Raw genomic sequence first — 18958 nt, 5'->3', positions numbered from 1 at the left:
AAAGCTAAGACTGCAGGAGAGTCAAAACCAAGGCTTCAGTATGTTTTTACACATCTGTACACGGCAGCCACTTGAAATAACTCCCCTCTCATTCATGAGCAAGGTCTCTCTTGAAATCACAATTTTGAACAAGCCAGTTCAGAGAAGCAGTGAAGGCTCCAAGTTGTGGAGCTGGGTGGAGGAGGATATAATAAAACTGGGAAATTCTCCTCTGATCTGTCTCTGATGCCACAGTACTCTGCCAAACTGAGTCGCTCACAGAATGACAAACTGTCAGACTCACGCTGCCCAAGATTATGTGACAGGGTTGTAAAATGTGACAGTTTTTTTGTGTGCATGTCACTTCAAACATCCCAAAATATGCTCATATAGACCAAAACATTTAATTTCTTTCATTATATGTCCACTTTAAGGCTGATCATTTACTTTTTCTTTTTTTTCTTTTTTATGTAGATTACCAGAAATTGATTGATTTGAAACATCTACATCATAATTTTGTACGTTTTATTCATTTTAATAAAGACAGTTACTTTTCAAAGCTGGAACCGTAGCATAATATATATTTTCCAACAAATGCATAGTTAAATACTGCGATAAAACAGTTATTTTAGAGCTTACATACAAGGTCTCAGCATTTAGGGGCCCTCGTAATGACACCAAGCTGATGTTATTTTTCATTTTATTTTTTGTATTTTTACACTTCGATAAGACTTTCTTGGACAACTCGTGACTAGAAAAGCAATTTAAGGAGAGCTAATTAAAGATCACAGCCATGTTAGGCAATATGTGCTGCTTAAGTAACATGACGCAAGTGTCACGCACAAATTTCATGTTCTGGAAACCCACCAGTTAGCTTGATTATCTTGGAAAGAATAAGTTTGAGTCACTAGCTATTAATGCGACCTATTAAATCCGATACTTTTATGATTCCAAATCCTCCAACGATCTCATGGGGCATTTTCAGTCCAGTCATTCTTTGCCTTTCTGCTCATGCGTTGGATACATGTAATTTGGCTGCAGAACGACAGGAGTAGTGATGTGTTGGATTAAAGTGGAAGATGTTATCTAAGCTGGTGGCAGCGAATGTCACTGTTTTTGTCAAGATAAACAGATATAAGATTACCCAAATGGGTAGACAGACATGCAACAGGCAAAACCAAATAGAAATGTTAAGCCTGAGGTGCTGCACAGGAACAGAAAAGCTGATGTAAATCCAGAAGGCTCAAAAACAAAACAGGTGATAAGCTTAAAACAAAAAACACAAAATCCACAGGGCCGAATGTGAACAAATGAAACTGAGAGGAATAAATACCATGAGGAGTCAAACAACAAATGATGCCAATGGAGCTGCAATTGTAGGTTTTTATGGATCGTGCATGAAAAGGGAAATGGAAGACAAGCCATATAAAGTGAAAATCTTGTATTCAATTAAAGGTTTTCCACACAACAGTTTATTTGACTTCTTCTGTTATCACACTTTTGAGGTCTCTCCAACTTCATTTTACCATATGTCATTCATTATCTGTCTTAACATCTGTTCTGGGTGCCAAGTACAGAAGAGTATCAGGGCCAGGCAGGAGAAAAATATTTGAGGGGGGAAGATTTTTTTTTATTGTGCACTTCGAGAAAAAAGTCGAAATGTCGAGAAAAAAGTCAAAATTTCGCCTTTTTTCTCAAAATTTCGACTTTATTCATGAAATTTCGACTTTTTTCTCGTCATTTCGACTTTTTTCTCGAAATTGTACTTCAACATTAACCTGACATTTCGACTTTTTTCTCGACATTTCGACTTTTTTCTCGAAGTGCACAATGAAAAAAAAAATCTTCCTCCTCTAAAATATTATATTTATTTTTCTCCTGCCTGGCCCTAATACTCTTCCGTAGCCAAGAGTTACAATTAATGACAAATATTCATCCCTCCACAGTAACAGCATAAACATGCCTAAAATTAAGAGATACCATTTACAACTACTAAACTACTAAAGGATACACAATAAAATACTGTCCAATTGAGCTCATTGGGTTTACTATTGCATATGAAACATAGTTTTGTTGAAGTCATACACAAATCATGTATTGGCCTTTCTTAACCCCTCTTCCCTGTGACTATTTGTAGACTACCAACTTCAACAGAAATGCATTACTAGTATTACATGCAATATTGAATTTATTTGAATCCACAGTCACTTTTAAATGATTGCAAATTATTAAAAGTTAGTACATCACAACAATAGTTGGGTTTTACAAGTTTAGCATTCTTATAATATCCATTATATGAGGTTACAAACCTTAGAGCACCCAGAATTCCTTAAAACCCACTGAAAGCTATACCCACAAGACTGGTGACAGCATTCAGTTGCCTCCAAGTTTTCTCTCCTTTTGGGTGCCTCTTCAGTCATCTTTGTTTGGATGTTTGTTTGGATGTTTGAATCAACATGCGATCTGCTCTGGTAACGGGGTTTCTGTTTATTTCCCAAAGGCACAGCTCTAAAAATTATGCCAATGGAGCTGCAGGAGCAAGGTCAAAAAGTAAAAAAATTGGCCTTATATAATCTTTTCCTGAGCACTTTTCTTCGGTCTTTGTTGCACATTATCATGAGGATGAAGAAAGATGGTTGGAGAACTTGGGAATATATAAATGCTGTGATTACAGTCTGGCCACATTTTAACCAGGCTGTGGTGTGAGATTACATCTGTGAAACAGCAAATATTGTGCTTTTTCTAATATCACATGGTTTTGCACAGGCTCTGATATCATTATTACAGACTTTATTAGTTATGTTCAAGGCAAAAGGCAGAATATTGCCTAAAAATATACAACGTTTTTTTGTGTTTAGTTCAGAAAATAAGGACCATAGGAGGAAATTTGATTTTAAACATCCGTTTGCAAAAACTACTTTAAAACAAATGTGTATTTCAGTATGTGGTGTAAAATTATGGAACTCCTTAACAATTGATTTAAAGGATTGTAAAAATATTCACCAGTTCAAGAAATTGTATAAAGACAACATAATCAGACAATATTTTGGTATTATATAAGCAGCGACTGTCGAACAGACGGACAGACCATCTTCATATGTATTGTTTTATTTTTTTGAGAAAGGGGCTTGTAATATAAGGCTTTCTTCTTCTTGCCCCTTTTCCATCATGGAATGGAACATGTATGTGAACTACCATTTCCATGATACAGAATAAATAAAATTTAAATGAAATGAAATGAAATTATTAAATTAGAAGTGGCGAGACACTTCCGGAATATCAACCACATGGTGACCGTTGAGGGAATGAAATTAGTTGCTCAAAACTAAATTTTCGTACTTTCATGAGCATCCCCCGGGTACCTGCAGTGCACTGCTCAATGGTAGAACTTAGAAAATAATGATCCCCCTCAAAACAACAAGCGTAAAGGAACAAGGGCTCAATTTAAAACATATCCTCAGTAAGGAACCTTCTTCAGCAAATAGATTTTCCTCAAACCCTGCAGAGAGTTAAAGGCTGAAAGGAAGGAGCCAAACACACAGAAAAGAAGAGGGTAGTCACTTCTGGAGGTCTGTTCGGAGTTCACGTAGACTGGTTAAACAGAGAGTGAGCCAGGTGGACAAGCAGACCGGGAGGGCAGCTTTGGAGCGCAGCCAGAGAGACAAGCAGATGAGACAGGACACTTCAAGGGCTGGGGTGAGTCGGCTGGCAAAGTCTTCCCAGAAAACAATTAGGACAGCTACAGAATCCAGTATCAGCAAACCCATCCAATACAGAACAAGCAATCTGCTTCATCGTGATTTCTCTAAGGGTTGACCAGGCAGCAGGTGGGACAGGTACAGTTGGGACCCCTGCAAGTGTCAACCAGGTTACAGGTGAGCCTGACTTTGCCTTGGGGAAAGCTTTGCACATCCTGACTTTGCTAGAGGGATGACTAAAGATGTCATTGAAGTAGGATCATGTGATAAGTCTGGGACTGAAACCCCTTCTGTTCCTGGGTCTGCAGACCGCCGGCAAGGAGAACCGCCCTTCTGTTCTGGAGGAAACATGAAGTTTAATCCAGATCTCAGGACTGATGGGATTCCGGCACACAGCAGGACTGATGGGTCATTCTTCTGATAGTCAACGAGAGGCTTAACCACTTCAAACTATCTGACCTCTCAAAGCATCCAGAGGTCAGATTTCCGTATGTGCATGGATCTAGTTTGATGACGCCAGAAACTGTGAGATGATGCTTCATATTCAAACAGTATGTAACTAATGGAGGTGTAATCGAGGTTAATGTTACTGGAGCCCCTGCTTTTATTGGGGAGGCATGCATACCGGCCTGATCTTGTTACCTCCCATCTCTGCCCAAGTAATTGAGGTCATTGCAAGAAACGCACGCAAGTACACACAACAGAGACACTTCCCAGTCTCCATCCATCATTTTAAATAGACATTTTATCTGATGAGAACCCGTCTCAGGTTCAGTTATCGTTGCAGATGAAATGTTAACCAACAGCGATTAAACCTGGGGTAACAGCTTACCATAAATATCAATTTCTAGCAATTATAAGCAGATGGGAACATTGGTTCTCAGGCTGGTTATGATGTAAATGGTGACTCTCTCAGGAACAAATATGGATAGAAACTTATCTGAAGAAAAATACTTTTTAAAGGGAAAATAATTAAACAATTTGCTGATGACAATGTGCTAATCATTGTATGACAAAAATTAAAAGATTTAAATTGCCACTGTTTATCTGTCTTTTCTATTTTGTAGGTTTTTATGGATCGTGCATGAAAAGGTGAGTCTTTTTTTCTTCTTACGTTTAAAGGAGGACAAGCCATATAAAGTCTGAAAATCTTGTATTAAATTAAAGGTTTTCCACACAACAGTGTATTTGACTTCTTCTGTTATCACACTTTTGAGGTCTCTCCAACTTCATTTTACCATATGTCATTCCTTATCTGTCTTAACATCTGTTCTGGGTGCCAAGAGTTACAATTTATGACAAATAAAAATATCCATACCCCCACAGTATCAGCATACACATGCCTAAAGTTAAAAGATACCTACAACTACTAAATGGGGATACACATTGGGTTTGCTTTTGCATATGAAACATAGCTAACAGTTTTTGTTGAAGTCATACACAAATCATGTATTGGCCTTTCTTAACCCCTCTTCCCCGTGACTATTTGTAGACTACCAACTTGTAAGGAAATGCATTACTAGTATTACATGCAATATTGAATTTATTTGAATCCACAGTCACTTTTAAATGATTGCAAATTATTAAAAGTTAGTACATCACAACAATAGTTGGGTTTTACAAGTTTAGCATTCTTATAATATCCATTATATGAGGTTACAAACCTTAGAGCACCCAGAATTCCTTAAAACCCACTGAAAGCATTCAGCATTCAGTTGCCTCCATGCTTTCTCTCGTTTTGGGTGCCTCTTCAGTCATCTTTGTTTGGATGTTTGTTTGGATGTTTGAATCAACATGTGATCTGCTCTGGTAACGGGGTTTCTGTTTATTTCCCAAAGGCACAGCTCTAAAAATACCCCTGTGCCCCTGAGCTGATGATGGGTGTGTCCTGCAGGATGCTGAGTCTATAAGCTCTTAGTTGGCTGTCTCCAGATTTAGTAGGACTGCGCTCGTTTCAAGGGAATAAAAAAGCAGCAGGTGGGTCAAATAGGTAAGATACCTGGGGCCAGATGCATACACCTCCGTTAGGGTTCATAGGTATAATAAGGGTTATGTGTGTGCACAAAGACAGAAATGCGAATGCGCATTCTTGTCGCCTGATTTCCAGTTTTTGCGTCTGGTTTTCTTTTAGAAATTATCCTGGAATTTTACGCAAAGGGTCAAAATATACATTCACTCCCATTTTTAACCGCAAATGGATGTAACTATTTAGGATACTCCCAAACTTGTTAATTCAATGTCTTCTCAATGTCTTCTCAATGTATTCTACTTTAATCTCAATTAAAGTACAACTAAATAGACATGAGAATGAAAGCAACAGCAGAAATGACGCACCGTTTTACCGAATGTGAATGACAGGGAATTGAAGACATTTAATAGCTTTAATTTCATGTATCAGTTCTTGAATCACAGAAAAAAATGAACTGTTGACTATAAAAAATTAATCAATTAAAAAAAACATTTAAAAACAAAAATAGCCCATCTAGAGTTTAGAGGAACCGATGAACGGAGTTGGTGCGTTTGGTTACAGCATATGTAGAAATAAGTGGCAGACACGCTGGAGTATGACGGACATGTCTGAAGCAGCTCAAATACAAACTATCATATCGTGAGAAGAAATGATCTCCAAACTCTCATTCTCTAAAAATGTAATTATAGGCTAAAGTTTTTTCGACGCTGCAGTCATCGCGCATGACCATTACGCAGGGCTGTTGTTCATACAGGCAGTTGCCACATTCATCCATTCATTTTTGATATCCGCTGGACGACTGGCCCCTGCCCAGCCTTCATCTGCTGAGAGGAAACACCCTGGGAAGGTCAGCAGCAGCCAGACACACAGAGAACTACAGCATCTCCATCAACCTCAACCCCACGGCACACTCCTCATTTATATGCTTGTGTGGAGGGAAATGTTCATAGTTTTTGTGTGTAGTGATTGGCCCAGGCACTATTCAAGATATAGATTTGAAATTATGTAGAACTTTAACTTTATTTAAAAAAACATTGAAAAGAAGGATCATTTCCTTATATTAAATTAATGAGTGGCTTGATGTTGATTTGGGTATTTATTTAATTGGTGATTTGCTTTGATTTTTTAAGGATGAAGGTAACATGTAGACTGCACCTTTATTTTAAAAATCTTTTTTTATCTTTTGAGGAATGTTTGTTATCACTACAGAGGCAATTTGTTTTACGGGCAGTCTTTCTCTTACTTTTTGCTTTTATTTTATTAATTTAATTAATCTTTTTGAGGGTAGGCAAATAATAAGCTTTGCTTCAGCCTACCCCTTTTTCGGTCTAGATGTTATTTGTTTATTTGTATACTGGAAACTTTTTTGTTATGTTTTATTTGAACAATTGAACGTTTTCTTGTTGTCAGTTTTATTCTTGGTTTTTTCTTTTTTTTTGTGTGTCATGACCGAAAATAAACTAAACTAAACTAGAAAAAAAAAATCAGTATATTTGCAGAGCTAATAGTCATGGATCACATTTAAAACAAAACACCTGATGTAAACTTAATTCATGATTTCATGTACTTTGTGCTGCTTGTGGACTAAAATAATGCTTGCATAATCAAAAAAAGTTGTGATTCAAAAGCTTTAAATCCCAGGTAAAATATATATCATTACAAATTTCTCATGCTTTTTATATGTAGAAATTCAAACTATGCATTTTTTTTCCTTTTACACGATTGCATTGTTTCTGTCCTACAGACAGACATTTGATATGGATACGAGAGGTGACGTCGTAGAGGATGAAAAGCAGGAGGCAGATGTGGATGAAGAAGATAAACAGAAGGAAGCAGGTATCCTGAGCTGTCCTGGGTCACTTGTGTTGTTTAGATAACACAGATCTGAGAGTGTGACTTTTGTTTCTCTCAGATGAGTCACAGAAGGAGGACTCGTCAGCGGGGACGCAACAGAAGCTCTCAGCCTGTGCTCCACGTTATTACTACACACTATGTAAAGAGGTGTACAGCTTCGTGGGGCAGGAGATCACTATCAACGAGGCTCTCGACTCCTATGCAGGCATGATATGGCCTGCTGTAAGTAGCTGACGCTGTTTGTAAAAGTTCAGACCTTATATGAGCTTTAGATGCTGACTCTTTCTCCTGAGGCAAACATAGATCAGCATCACAGTTCTAGCACATCAAAAGCACTTTTTTATGATCCATTTAGTTAAGCTGAAAGGTCAAAAACACAGAAATTAATATCTGTGCTTTAACTTCACAAAAATTTAAGAAAAATGTATAAATGATTTAGCTCTTAAAGTAAAATAATACTTTGAATAGATTTAATTTTTAATGAATTATCTGTACAAAGTTCAATAAACAAGGAAGACATTACTGTGACCAACTCTAGTCTTGAACCTTTACTCCGAGATGCATATTTAAAAGTATTAACTTTTCTTTGTAGTGTATAAAGTATTAACAGTGGTTTTCCATTCAGCGACAGCTGGCCAAAGGGCTCCATCAAGTTTGCTCATCCTCCTCGTAGAGCATTGATGAGGTGGGAAGAGATTGTATCATACAATCTATTTCCACCTCATCAATGCTCATTGGAATTTCCTCATACTTTATTTATTTATTTGTATAGCACCAAATCATACAATATAAAATGCAACACATGGTGCTTTACATGCAGAATAAAATGACGATAAAAAAAACACAATTTAAAACATTCCATACGACCCCGCCCCCCACCCCCACGCGTACACACACACTCACTCACACTCATATACATGTGCACACACTCACACGCCCACGCCCACACACACACACACACACACACACACACACACACACACACACACACACACACACAGTAAGTGGACTGGTGACATGGCTTAGCACTAACGATCCAGGTGAGGAAAACACTACCTATGGGTGGCCGTCCACACCACAGAGACCCCCCCAACCCGGACAGACCGGGGCAGACCCCACACAGAAGGTGGAGTCCCACCCCCAGCTACCCAGGCCTGAGGGATCCCCATGACGACAGCCCCATGGGCGGAGCAGGCACACCTCCCAGTGTGGATGACCCCCCTGAGGAAACACTGGAGCTAAAAACTAAAAGATTAAAAGAAAGTAAGAAATGCCTAAAAGTGTAAAATTTTAGAGAAATCTATATAAAACTTAAGATGAATAATAAATAACATAAAGTAAAAAGTCACTAAAATGGATTAAAGTGCCGTTGTTGTCCAACGCCACCCCTTTGCACCCCCCATTTAAAGTAGTCTAGCTCTGCCACTGATTGTAACCATCTGAAGATGAAACCCAGATATAAACATTTATGAAAGGTCTGGAAATGCTTTGTACTAAATCAGTTTTATTTGGATTCTTATTTTTATTTTCTTCTGATGCAACATGTGGCTGTGGAATGAAAAGTAAAAAAAGCCTGTTCTTCAATAAAAGCAGTTGAGGAAAAACAACATTAAAAAGGCTGAAATGTATGTCAATACATAAACTGCTTTACTGAAAATAAGCAAGAGTAAAATTAGTTTCATAATTAGAGTGTTGAATGGATATGTCTATTTAGTTGCTTTAGATTCTTTCATCCTTTAATCCACATGAACTGTCTTTTGAAGAAATGCAGAGATTATATCTGAACTTCCTCTGCTGCCCTCAGGCTTCAGCTCTCTGTCACTACCTTGAAACTCATCAAGACCAGTGGAGTCTCGCAGACAGAGCAGTGCTGGAGATTGGAGCAGGGACTGGCCTTGTGTCTGTCGTAGCAGCGCTTCTCGGTACATAGATAGATATACATTTGTTTTCACACGGTAACCAATGAGATCACAGTTGTTTTTTTGCCTCTGTCCTCAGGTGCCTGGGTCACAGCCACAGACCTCCCGGAGGTTCTGAGCAACCTGCGACACAACCTGTCCAGGAACACCAGGGGCCGATGCAGATACACTCCCCAGGTGGCAGCTCTGTCCTGGGGATACGACCTTGAGAAACCCTTCCCTTCTTCTGTCTACAAATACAACTACGTGCTGGCAGCCGACGTGGTCTATCATCACGACTTTCTGGAGGAACTCCTGGCCACCATGAAGCATTTCTGCAAACCAGGAACGACCTTGATCTGGGCCAACAAGGTCAGGTTTGAGACTGATCTGACTTTCACAGAGAACTTTAAGAAGGCCTTTCACACGAGTTTACTCTCTGAAGATGGAGAGATGAAGATCTTTATGGCAACGAGTAGGGAAGAGACATGAATAGAGTAGGCAAATATGTTACAGGCTTTAAACTCCTGCCAGAGACTGCTTTCATTTCTGCCTAGAAGTTAAAGGGCTTGGTCAAACATAATCATGCAACAATGAGCCTACACCAATATCAGATCAGCGGCTAAAAGAAGAGTGCAACTGTGTTTTATGAACACATTACCTGCATGTTTCATTTTATTACTTACACATTACCTGCATGTTTCATTTTATTTACGTACACAGGTTTTCTTATCCTATAACCAAAAGTCCAGATATCTGGGATTCACATTTTACACAAGCCTTTAAATTACAGTTAATTATATACAAAAGTCACAATTACCTAGAAACTAAATTACTTGTCTCCACTCACTTACTTTCTCGGTCATTTCCTTGTTGGTTTGAAGGACTGCCAGGTTTTATGCGTTTTATACGTACATCATTTTATGTGTGTGTATATCCAAATCTTTATAATATTGTAGTTTGGTCTCCCTACAACTGAATGTAGTCGCTGTTACAAGCCCATACATCCCGTTTTGAGTCTTTTTTTTGTTTGTCTTTAGTTAGTTCCGTTTGTTTGTTTTTCCTTAAAAAAATATAAATGTACGCAGGTTTTGTTTCTTTCAACATTACACAACTATAGGGCAACAGCTATGTTTTGACATGCTGATGTTTTTCTTTCTCCCTGACAATAATTGTAAACCAATTGTACACCAGCTGTGTATGTAAGATGTGAGGATAATAAAGAAAAAAAAAAAAAATAAATAAAAAAAATTAGTTAATCTGAAAAAAAGAAATAACAAAAATCCATCTTGCATGATGGCACTGCTTTGGATAAAAATAAATATTTTTAAAAACAAACTTTCTTTTACCCTTAATTTAAAATGTTTGTCAAATAAAACCAATATCAAGAATTGTACAGTCAAGCATTCATCAGTGATAAATATGTAATGAATTCTTTACTTTCAGAATAAGCAGCTACCCGCCTAAATTTCTGCTGGAACATTTGGATCTTTCAGGCTCTTAAATGTGAGTGTCGGAATAAATTATTTGTTGTATCATCATCAACAAAACACGGTTTATGGATAAAAGGACTATATTTTAATGGTGGAAGAAGAATATGAGCACGTCTTCGAGTCTGTTCAGTTATGTGATGTTTTCAGTATGTAAATTGCATTTTAAACATTTGCCACAAATAAAGTTTTTCCAAATCATTTTATTCGGTGCAACTGTTTTGTTTTGTGAATCAATTCCACGTTAAGCTCAAAATAGCGTGACAGTAGCTCAGGTCTGCATCATCCAGGAAGGATGGGTATAAAATTATACAGAGCATACAACTTTAAGTCCTAACATTCTTTCAAATATTAGCATTTACTAGATTTTTATGGCTATAAATATAAACACAACATCCATAATAAGCAATTCTGATGTGTTTCCCGACACCAGCAGAGTGAGAGTGACAAATAGGAGAAGTCTGTTTGGTGTCAGAGGTGGACGGCGAAGTCCTGTGTTGAAAATTAAGGCCATTTTTGGAGAAACTGTTATTGGCAACACGCACGGTGGAGAAGTGAACCCTGAATGAAATGTCTGGAACAATAAAAGTCAAGATAGAGGTAAAGAGAGAACAGAAGACAACAATGATGTGCACAGATCCCGTCAGAAATGATTCCAGCAAAGCTCTGCACGCTTGGCCTGTGCCGAGTCCACTGCAGAGAAGTTATACAAGCCACAGATAAAAACAAACGCAAAGTTCCCATTATGAAACACACCCACAGAAAACATTTTTACTCTTCAGATAATAAGTGGCTCTTTAGCAACTTCCTTCAAAAGTTTCATGCGCAGACATTTTTCATGTGTAGGAGAGCTTAAAACAAGGAGAGAGAACGCAACCAAAGCCTCCACATTTCCACCACTGGCTCAACTCAATGTTCTTATTACTGTGGACAATCAAACCAGATTAACACAGGAAATAATTCTTTGGTTAAACTGATATAAACAAGTGAAATTAAATACGTTCTTTATATTATAGACGACAAATAAAAAAGGTCCAGAGTAATTGATATAAAATTATAATATGTGATAATATAGTCCTGTGTTATGTTTCAGGTGAAATTAAAACTAGTAAAAGAGTTTGTAAAAGTTTTAGCAAATACATCCTCACATGTTTTGCTGATGAGTTTCAAATGCATGCTTTTCTATGATGCATTTTTCTTTCAGGTCTGCAGCCACGTTTTTCTTATAAGTTCCAGGACCTTTAAAACATGCTCGAGGTGAGGCCGCCGCTCTTGTCATACAGCACAGACTATTGCTGCGTATCTAGAGACTGTTTAGGTAATGTCTCTTTTTGTTCCAGAGGAAACCGGTCAAAATCTGAAATGATCTTTAAGCTGGAGAGGTTGGAAAAACAAAAGAAACCTGGAGTTGATTAGATAAAAAGAAAGAGGTGAGCTTACAACTCCACCAAATTTCAGCAAGTAAAATTCCCTCGTAGCGCCCTCAAGGAAAAACGCATCAAAAGGCCCAAACGTCACAACATTCAAAACTTTAAGCTGTTATGTGAAATATAATTGATCTGCAATAAATCAAAACCTCGTCAAACCACTAAGGTATAAAAATGCCCCTCTAAACAGCTATCGTCTCTGCTCCGTTTGAAAAAAATGCTCACGTATACAAGATATGTTCACAGGAATACATAAAGTCTTACAGACACATTCATGAAAGTAACAGTGGATATTGTCAATTGTTTTAGGATTAAAAATCTTTTCAAACTGAAGCAAACTAAAATCTGCTTCCACATAAAACAAATGTTTCCTTACATCCTAGAAGACATGCATATAAGCAAAATACATTAATTAGAATAATATTTGTATCATATACCTATTGCATCTTAATATTTTTATGTTATGCATGTATGTACATTATTTAATGACACTGTGTACAAATGCAGCATTCTGAATCCTTCACAGAAAACTCTAATACTGAGCAAACATGTTACCACTAATCTACTCTGAACATCCCACAACTGCATCATGTATGAGTGAGGTCTGCTAGAAGGTTGTCAACTGTGGAGCTCCAGTAACTGCAGCATAAAGCATGTGGGCCTACTCCTCTGGAGGAGAGCTTCCTACGCCCCCCACCACGTTAACAACAGCCTGATTGCAGTGCACACACACATCGAGCTGCTGATACGAGCTTCCAAAGTACAACTGACCATGAGACATTGATAGGTGAGTAGTCAGAGCGTTGATAGATCCCGTAGCAGAAACCCCTCGCACTGTTTTCATCCCATCAGAAAAAGGTAAGGTACATAAAGAAAGGCACCTCAATATTATTCTTTTTTGTGTTCTGAGACAAGGATAACACACTAACAGTGTCAACTTAACTTAGCTAGAACAATAAAAAAGGAAGGGGAAAAAGAAAAAAAAAGGCCCCTTTTGTCTCGAGGGATCTTTGTGTGTCCAATCACATGCAGCAGCAGGTCCACTTTACTATTGGAACTGTCAGTTTGAGTTCTCATATATTAAAAAGGGAGCAGAAGGGTTCACACTTATTCATTGAAGACTTGGGACAAATCCCTGAAATCCACGACAGTCTTGTTCTGACAGTATTTACAAGGAAAACAGTATTGTTATTCTGATATGGAGCATGGAGACAGTTGAAGATTACTGGATGTTAAAATCCCAAACCAGTGGATGATGGTAACAAAGAGAAACACCCCACGGAGTCTCTGGCGACAGCTTATAACCTCTTCAGCTTTATATTTTTGTTATTTTTCTCTTGGTGGGATTCAAGAGGACCAACTGGGGCAGTGAACATTTGAAAAGTAACCTCTGGTTCAGATAGTTTTACCACAGGCTGAACTGAAGTCCATGCGTTACAAGGTGCCACGTGCATCAAACCATTTACACTTGGCATTATCCTTTATTGTGGTGTTCACCCACATTTGCCTTAAAAATAAAAAAAATAAAAGAATAAAATTAAATTCAGGAGGCAACTAGTTGGTCAGATGCATAGACCTTATAACGCTAAGGGATATGATGCCAAAGTTACTACGTGATGTGTCGGGCCGTGCTGCCTGTGCATGCGTGAGTTGGTGCCTAGAACGGTGTGTAGTCTGCCGGGTACATGACAGGGAGCCAGTTCTCGCTGAAGGTGGCGCAGTGTGACCATCCGAGGTGACGCATGAGCTGGAAAACATGACAGCAAGTCATTTTTAGCAAACAGTAAAAAATTGTTGCTTGAAGCTACTACACGGTAAAAGATATTGTAACCAACTTCAGACAAAAACAAGCTGCTTATAATAAGCAGATTTGGAAACATAGATACCTGAATGCAGTTCTTCATATTTTCTTTGCTGGGCTTCTCCTCTACCATCTTCGAGGCGTATTTTAAGGCTCGGCCATACATTTTGTTCACCAGAGCATGTTTGTACGAAAACATCAAAACCTGAACAGAAGAGAAGACGGGCAAGAAGAGAATCAAAACATGTTTAGTTGAACATTTCTTGATGTTACAGAAAGGTCTGCAACAGCACACAGAACACACCTGATAAATAAAATGATAGGAAAGAAAAATATTTCATTTCTGATGCAAGTTAACTTCAATTCAGTTTCCTCAAGACAATTTAATGTTACCCAAGAATGTGATAATTTTGCATTTTTTTTCTGCTTCTTAAACTCATGCATCACTTTTTTCCCCTCACCTTGGAGTCAGTCAGCTCTGCCCACCTCTGCACTTCCCAAAATGCATCTGTAAGGGCCTTGGCCACATTTTGCAGGGTGTCATCTGTACTGCTTGCCACCTGCTCCAGAGCTTCCGGTGCTCCCACTTGTTCTGTAGCGACGGCACCAGCGCAGTCCTGAGCCCCGGAGGGCACAAGGAGCTGGTCAGCAAGGGCGCATCCTTTCCTACAGAGAGCATCCAGCAGAGACGACTTCTGCTTCTCCATATCACTGCAAAACACATGCTTGTTCATCAGTCTTCAGTGGGGTTTTTTTTCAGTAAACAGTAATAAAACCACTGTACATTGTGTGAACGAAGGAAAATGTTTCCTTCATAAACAAAATAAAATGGAAACGCTGCCGTGATGACAGTGACTGGATTGACTGTAATGTGAAATGTCACCAGGATCTAGGGGACTTCCTACCTCTGCTAAAAACCCAGGTATCACAATTCATAGGAAAATAAAGCAGAAACTCCCAAATCTTTAAGGTTATATGTATCAAAATACAACACAGAAGCACATTGTGAGAAAGATTAAGTACACCCATTAATCAACAGCTCTTACAACCACTTTTATCTTCAATACCTACAACTAACTTCAGTAAAGTAATCCTTTTCTGAATGATGTCTTCAGTCTCTCATAATTTAGCTAAATCCTCTCACTCTCATTTCAAGTTTACTGTTTTGTTCAAGCTTGTTTATTCACAGCTTTCTTCACATTCCACCAAAACATTTTAAACCGAGCTGATGTTTGGCCTCTGACTGGTCCATTTTAACACCCTGACTCTTTTCTTACTCAACCCCTGTCATTGTAGGTTTGTTGATGTACCTGGGACCGCTTTTCCTGTTTCACGGTTCAATTTTAGCCAACTTTTAGTTGTCAAACAAATGACCTCACATATAACTCGAGAATCATTTGATTTCCAGGTTGTGTGGCGGCAAAAAAAAACAAAAAAAAAACAAGCCCAGACCATCCCCCTTCCACCACCCTGCTTGACAATTAAGAGGCATTAGTGCCAATATCCTGCATTTGTTGTTTTTCCCAAAAGTGGAGCTGAGCATTGTGTTCAAAGATCTCCAAATGTGCTTTGGTCCCATCCATAAGCACTTTTTTTTTTTTTTTTTTTACAAATTCTTGTGGTTTGTTCAGACAACCTTACAAACCTAAGCCATGCTGCATTGTTTGTTATTGTTCCACAGAAGCCAGTGTTTTAGAGCCTTCTTATAATTGTGCAATAGTGACTGTTAACACTTAAATGCTAACTGAGGCCTCTGGAGTCTGACATGTTTTTCTTTGGGGGGGGTTTTTTCTTCCAATTTCTCTGAGCACTACCTAGCCTGACTGTGGAATAAACTTATTGAAGGTCTATTCCTGGGAAGACTTGCAACTGTCTTGACCTGTGAACAACCTAAGTATAGAATGATATGTTATACAAAGACACAGGAGCTCCTCCCAGATTTATTGGCAGTAATAACTGATTCTCCAAGGTCATTTGCGGATATTATTTCCCGCTTTGACATTGTGTCAACACTCCTGAATCCTGCAGGCCAGAAAACTGACAAAACATCTGCTTTTATGGAGTTGGCCAAGCTTGCTGATGATGAATCAAGTGTTTAAGTAACAGCAACTGGCTGGTTATCAAAACAGAAAGGCTGTGCTAAATCTTTCACACACTACATGTGCATTTTGGTCAGTGTAAAATATGTCTAATATGTATTTTGTTGTTGTTTATCAATTGTATTAATTGACATTTTATGACTTGATGAGGACAAGATGATTTTTAGTTTTTTTTAATAATATCCTGATACATAAAACACTGCAATTTCAAGTCTTTATTTTTCACAGGAGTTTGTCATTATTGTTTGGCTTTTTCACCTGTAATAGGGCTGGGCGATATATCGAGATTTTAATATATATCGATATATTTTCAAACGCGATATGGTACGAGACAATATCGTTTAAAAAAAAAAAGTTTATGATTTTGATATAGCTTATTTTGTGACAAATTGAGTTGAATGTTTTATTTGAGATTTTGCACAAATGTTTTGTTATTTGCCCAACTGTCAACCTCAGTGGAAAGGTCTGCCTGTTACTGTCTACATTGTATTAATTGCACAGTGCATTTGAATTTAATTGTTATGCAGGAAAGGGATATTTGTTTTATTTTATTCAATAAGCATTTTTATTCTATATATGCAGGCAGTTTATTTTTATTTCATTTGTTTCATACATTTTTATATTGTGCAGACGTCTGTTAATAAAGGAACCTGTGTGACATTTGGCACGAGGCTTTGTATTAAAACTGACTGTTTTTTTAAGGGTTTGCCTCAGAAGAAAATGAAGCTAACAGAGATGCTATGCTATAATGCTTTGGGGGAAACCCCAATTATGGCACAGAAAGAATATCGATATATATCGAGTATCGCCATTCAGCCAGAAAATATCGAGATATGACTTTTGGTCCATAACGCCCAGCCCTAACCTGTAACAGAATTTATATATAAAAAAAAAAAAAAAAACAACAACAGAAAAACAACATTCCTCAGTTTTACATACGTCTTGATAGAAGCAGCATCTGGTCTGGGGTCGGCCTTCATGGTGAGGTAAACAGCTAAGGCTGTTTGGTCAACACGAGAGATGACGATGTCTGCTGCAGACACAACCTCTCTGAGACGTTTTACTCGCTCCTTAACACAGGCACAAAAGCAATGAGCACAGATGATTACATGGCTTACATTCAATAGAGTGGGTCCTCCACACACCACTCCTCTCCTGTTGGTGCGTATTACTATTACCTTCTCCGAGTCCAGCTGGTGCAGTCTCTGCACGTGCAGCGGTAGGTAATCAGAATAGTTTTCAATCAGTTCATCATAAATGGAGCTGGAATCCAACCTGAACAGTCAAAATTACAGAAGGTTCAGTGAGAAATAAAAGAATAAGGGGAAAATTAACAATGAGTTTTAATGGAGGGGAAAAAAAGTGAAACTGAACTCACTTTGTCATCCACTGAATCTTCATATCTCTCATGGCTTCTGCAAACTCATCCTTCACATCTTTCTCTTTGTCTCCCTCCTTGTCTTTCTCTTTCCCTCCATTCTTTGTTTTGTTAGGAGAAGGAATTAGGTGGTAGATGACCGGAATAATATCCTGCATGGAAACACACACACAGACATTGCTAAATCCAACACAATCATTCAATACTTTTCAAATTCAGCAACCCAAATTCTCTCTCTCTTCCAACCAATGCCATTTCCAAAAGAACCAAACTCCTTCTGGCTGTTAACCAAATAAAAAAAGTGAAAATTACAAATTACTGCCCAGCTCTAACTTTAAAAGTGATATCAAGTCTACTGACCACCAGAAAACTTTTATGTTTATTTCAGAACAGAAATATTGACATGCTTTAACAAGATGAGTGCAGATGCATTAAAGTAAATAAGCCATTTCCAGATGGTAGGAGAGCATTGGATGCTCTGTTATTCAGTATTACTAGCTCATCCAGTACCTTTTTAAATTTTCCTTGTCGTTTTGCAGATGCCTGCCCCTGGTGGTCAGAATAACACACAGTAAGGAAGAGACAACATAAACACACCAATAAGGATTCTCTTTTTCTGCATTGTATCTTCCATTGTCACAGACTCAGAGTCTACCCACCTACCTGTTACTTATTCAACACGAGTCTGAATCGAGATAAGTATATGAATAAATGTAATGTTTTCATCTGTAATTAACAAGTCATTTGCATTGGAGCCACTAGCCATTTTTACACGACCTGTTGAAGAAGGGACTGATGCGTGTGTATATTATAAAAATGAGCTGGCATGACGAACACGCCTCTCTTCAACAATGCTGCTCGGTTCCATCTGCAACCCAGACTGATGAGTCTAGCTGTCTCTGATTGGCCTGTGTGAAATGCCAAAGAGGAAGAGCAGAAGCTTTTTGTGTGTGTGTGTGTGTGTGCATGCTGTGTAAAAAGAGTTTCCAAGTGAATATACAAAACCAACAAAGTATCTTCAAATGTGAATAACATCTAAATATCATGACTCATGAATGTACATTAATTAAAGCTTAAAGGGGACCTATTATGAAAAACACGTTTTCTCTTACTTTAACATATATAAAGTGGTCTCCCCTCAGCCTGCCAACTCAGAGAAGGAGTAAAGCAACCAAATTCTGCAGTGTCTGTACAGCCGCCCGGATGAGCCGTCCAGTGTGATGTGGATCTACGAGCCGTTCAGATTCTGCTCCCGTCGTTACGTAACGAAAATGCAATTTGCATCGGTTGGCCTACGATGCGTGAAACCACGCCCACAACTAACTCTGCCGGAGCTTCCGCCATTTTTTCGTAGCGGTGTATCGC

General features: G+C 38.3%; 2 protein-coding genes across 5 annotated transcripts in view; one reads left to right on the top strand and one right to left on the bottom strand.

Moving 5' to 3' along the window:
* Nucleotides 1-5525: 5525 nt before the first annotated feature.
* On the top strand, nucleotides 5526-11080 carry LOC133460921 (protein-lysine methyltransferase METTL21C-like). 3 transcript variants are annotated; one of them, XM_061741637.1, is made up of 5 exons: nucleotides 5526-5667; nucleotides 7391-7482; nucleotides 7559-7722; nucleotides 9305-9422; nucleotides 9499-11080. In XM_061741637.1, exons 2-5 carry the CDS (start codon nucleotides 7404-7406, stop codon nucleotides 9888-9890), a joined length of 753 nt encoding a protein of 250 aa, XP_061597621.1. In that variant the 5' UTR covers nucleotides 5526-5667; nucleotides 7391-7403; the 3' UTR covers nucleotides 9891-11080. The 3 variants fall into 3 exon arrangements, with proteins under 3 accessions (XP_061597621.1, XP_061597626.1, XP_061597632.1); XM_061741642.1 differs by having other exon boundaries at nucleotides 5563-5654; XM_061741648.1 differs by lacking the exon at nucleotides 5526-5667 and adding an exon at nucleotides 6369-6493.
* tpp2 (tripeptidyl peptidase 2) overlaps nucleotides 11076-18958 on the bottom strand; it is a 23510-nt gene continuing 15627 nt past the window's right edge. The window contains exons 23-29 of one of the 2 annotated variants that reach the window (XM_061741623.1): nucleotides 18104-18142; nucleotides 17594-17745; nucleotides 17394-17490; nucleotides 17155-17285; nucleotides 14578-14827; nucleotides 14202-14321; nucleotides 11076-14062 (exon numbers count right to left, since the gene is read on the bottom strand). In XM_061741623.1, coding sequence (XP_061597607.1) covers nucleotides 13973-14062; nucleotides 14202-14321; nucleotides 14578-14827; nucleotides 17155-17285; nucleotides 17394-17490; nucleotides 17594-17745; nucleotides 18104-18142 — 879 coding nt within the window. In that variant the 3' untranslated portion in view covers nucleotides 11076-13972. The remainder of the gene's footprint in view (nucleotides 14063-14201; nucleotides 14322-14577; nucleotides 14828-17154; nucleotides 17286-17393; nucleotides 17491-17593; nucleotides 17746-18103; nucleotides 18143-18958) is intronic. The other variant, XM_061741627.1, reaches the window with a different exon arrangement.

The sequence above is a fragment of the Cololabis saira genome, chromosome 2 (genome assembly GCF_033807715.1).
Source record: "Cololabis saira isolate AMF1-May2022 chromosome 2, fColSai1.1, whole genome shotgun sequence".
NCBI classification, from domain to species: Eukaryota; Metazoa; Chordata; class Actinopteri; order Beloniformes; family Belonidae; genus Cololabis; species Cololabis saira.
The sequence above is the reverse complement of the archived record's forward strand: the minus strand, read 5'-3'. Positions and strand labels throughout refer to the sequence as shown.

Coding starts and splice junctions, on each gene's coding strand:
- LOC133460921 (XM_061741637.1), top strand. CDS start 7,404: ATGGATACGAGAGGTGACGTCGTAGAGGATGAAAAGCAGGAGGCAGAT. Junction 7,483..7,558: donor AGATAAACAGAAGGAAGCAG/GTATCCTGAGCT, acceptor TGTTTCTCTCAG/ATGAGTCACAGAAGGAGGAC. Junction 7,723..9,304: donor CAGGCATGATATGGCCTGCT/GTAAGTAGCTGA, acceptor TGCTGCCCTCAG/GCTTCAGCTCTCTGTCACTA.